Here is a 2675-nt window from a genome sequence, read left to right as displayed (position 1 = left end):
TCAGACTCTCCAGAAGGGGTCCCCAAAGCCAGCCACCAGAGATGACACTGCCAGAGACGGCTACGCCATGGACGCAGTGGAGACTTCCGGGTAACCCCCCCTTCCTTCCTTGGCCTTCCCTGGTGGCCAGATGGCTGCCCATCTTCCCCAGACCGTGGGTGCCAGGGTGGGTGAGGGTAGGGTGTTCGAGATCGACCTGACTGTCAGCTCCCTCAAACCTCCGGGGATCTCGCTTGTGCAAAGCGTCTCAAGTGGTCCCAGCTACCCAATGGCATCGCTCTATGTGGGTGACCTCCACCACGACTTGACGGAAGCCATGCTGTACGAGAAGTTCAGCCCAGCTGGTCCCATCCTGTCTATCCACCTGTGCCGGGACATGAACACCCGCCACTCCCTGGGCTATGCCTATGTGAACTTCCAGAAGCGTGAGGATGCAGAGCGGGTGCTGGACACCATGAATTTGGACGTGATCAAAGGTAAGCCTGTCTGCATTATGTGGTCCCAGCGTGACCCCTCCCTTCGTAGAAGTGGTGTGGGTAACATTTTCATCAAAAATCTGGAGAAATCCATTGATAACAAGACCCTGTACAAAGTTTTCTCCACCTTTGGCAGCATCCTCTCCTGTAAGGTGATCAGTGATGAGAATGGCTCCAAGGGCTATGGCTTTGTCCACTTTGAAACCCAAGAGTCTGCTGAAAGAGCTATTGAGGAAATGAATGGGATCTTTCTGAATAATCTCAAACTGTATGTTGGACATTTTAAATCCCGCAAAGAAAGAGAATTGGAACTCAGGGCTAGAGCCAGAGACTTCACCAATGTTTATGTCAAGAATTTTGGAGAAGACATGGATGATGACAGGCTTACTGAACTATTTGGAAAGTTTGGACCTGCTTTGAGTGTAAAAGTGATGGCCGATGAAAGTGGAAAGTCCAAAGGTTTTGGGTTCGTGAGTTTCCAGCGACATGAAGATGCCCAGAGAGCTGTAGCTGAAATGAATGGCAAGGAGCTCAATGGAAAGCAGATTTATGTTGGCCGAGCTCAGAAAAAAAGGAGACAGACAGAACTCAAGCAACATTTTGAACAAACGAAGCATGATAGGATCGGCAGATATCAGGGTGTTAATCTATATGTAAAAAACCTTGACAATGACATTGATGATGAACGTCTAAGAAATGAGTTTTCGTCTTTCGGAACAATCACTAGTGCTAAAGTTATGACAGAGAATGGCTGCAGTAAAGGATTTGTCTTTGTCTGTTTCTCCTCTCCAGAAGAAGCTGCCAAAGCAGTCACAGAAATGAATGTCAGACTTGTGGCAAGTAAGCCACTGTATGTCTCTTTAGCCCAACGGAAAGAGGAGCACAAGGTTCACCTTACAAACCAATATGTGCAGAGAATAGCTCATGTCAGATCCATACCCAGCCCCGTGCTCAGTCCATACCAGCCAGTAGCTCCTTCCGGTTACATCTTGACACCTTTTCCACAAAGCCAGAGCCAGGCAGAGTACTATTCTGTCAGCCAACTTGCTCAGCTGAGATCAAGACCTCACTGGACTGATCAGAGTATCAGACCTCACTCATACCAGACCATAATGGGGGCTATCTGCCCAACAATTCCTAGACGATACTTCAGTCCTCTGCAGACAACTTCACGGATTCCAAGAATGGAAGCAACTCCAAGGGTTACCTCCCCATCACAGTTGTTGGAACCACTGTGTCCCACAAGAGCTACGTGCATTCCTGTGCATGCAGTTCCGAAGTATAAATATGCTGTTGATGTCCACAACCATCCTCAGCAACCTCTTAGTATACCGCCAACTATTCCCACAATGACCCATCAGCCACTGGTGCACATAACAAGGCAAGAAACTTTAACAGCTTCTATGCTACCATCTGCCCTTCCACAAGAGCAAAAGCAGATATTGGGGGAATGGCTGTTCCCTCTCATTCAAGACATTCATCCTACTCTGACTGGCAAAATCACATTGGACATTGACAACTCGGAGCTTCTTCACATGTTTGAATCTCCCGAATTTCTCTGTTCCAAGGTCAGTGAAGCTATGGGAGTCCTACAGGCTCACCAAGCCAAAGAAGCTTCCCAGAAAGAAGTGCCCTGGGCAGAGCACCAATTTAAAAAGACAACATAACATCATAAGATGGGAGCAACTGTGTCAGCAAAGAAAAGTATACAAACATGAAAAAACTTTGAGGTTGCAAAAAAAAATGCAAATGTGAAATTAAAAAAAAAAAAGCTAAGCATGGTGTGTTGAAGTCTCTTTTTTTAAGCAATCAGGATTAAGTAACTTGCTCAAGGTTACACGGCCAGGTGTTTCTGGGTGGATGCTAAGTGTCTGAGCCCAGATTTGATCCCCAGGTCATCCCAACACTGGAGCCGGTGCTCTTACTTGCTGAGCCAACTGGCCTCCCCTAAGCAATTGGGGTTAAGTAACTTGCTCAAGGTTACACGGCCAGGTGTTTCTGGGTGGGTGCTAAGTGTCTGAGCCGGGATTCAATCCCCTGGGTCATCCCAACAGTGGAGCTGGTGCTCTTACTCGCTGTGCTACCTGGCTGTCCCATGTTGAAGCCTTTTAAATGGACTACCTAAACCAGAACCAGTTATGTTTAAGCTCATGTTTCTAGATTACTTTTATCCTAGTAAAGAGGAGGTAAAAGATTGAT

At 47.1% G+C, this 2675-nt stretch overlaps 1 protein-coding gene across 1 annotated transcript; it reads left to right on the top strand.

The window, feature by feature from the left end:
• Positions 1 to 253: 253 nt before the first annotated feature.
• Positions 254 to 2143, top strand: LOC138150559 (polyadenylate-binding protein 1-like). Its single transcript, XM_069073989.1, has one exon. It carries the CDS (start codon positions 269 to 271, stop codon positions 2141 to 2143), a length of 1875 nt encoding a protein of 624 aa, XP_068930090.1. The 5' UTR covers positions 254 to 268.
• The last annotated feature ends 532 nt before the right edge of the window (positions 2144 to 2675 follow it).

This window comes from Petaurus breviceps, unplaced genomic scaffold (assembly GCF_028583685.1).
Source record: "Petaurus breviceps papuanus isolate PSGF00001 unplaced genomic scaffold, PetGlider_PUasm1.0 90881, whole genome shotgun sequence".
Taxonomy (NCBI): domain Eukaryota; kingdom Metazoa; phylum Chordata; class Mammalia; order Diprotodontia; family Petauridae; genus Petaurus; species Petaurus breviceps.
The sequence above is the reverse complement of the archived record's forward strand: the minus strand, read 5'-3'. Positions and strand labels throughout refer to the sequence as shown.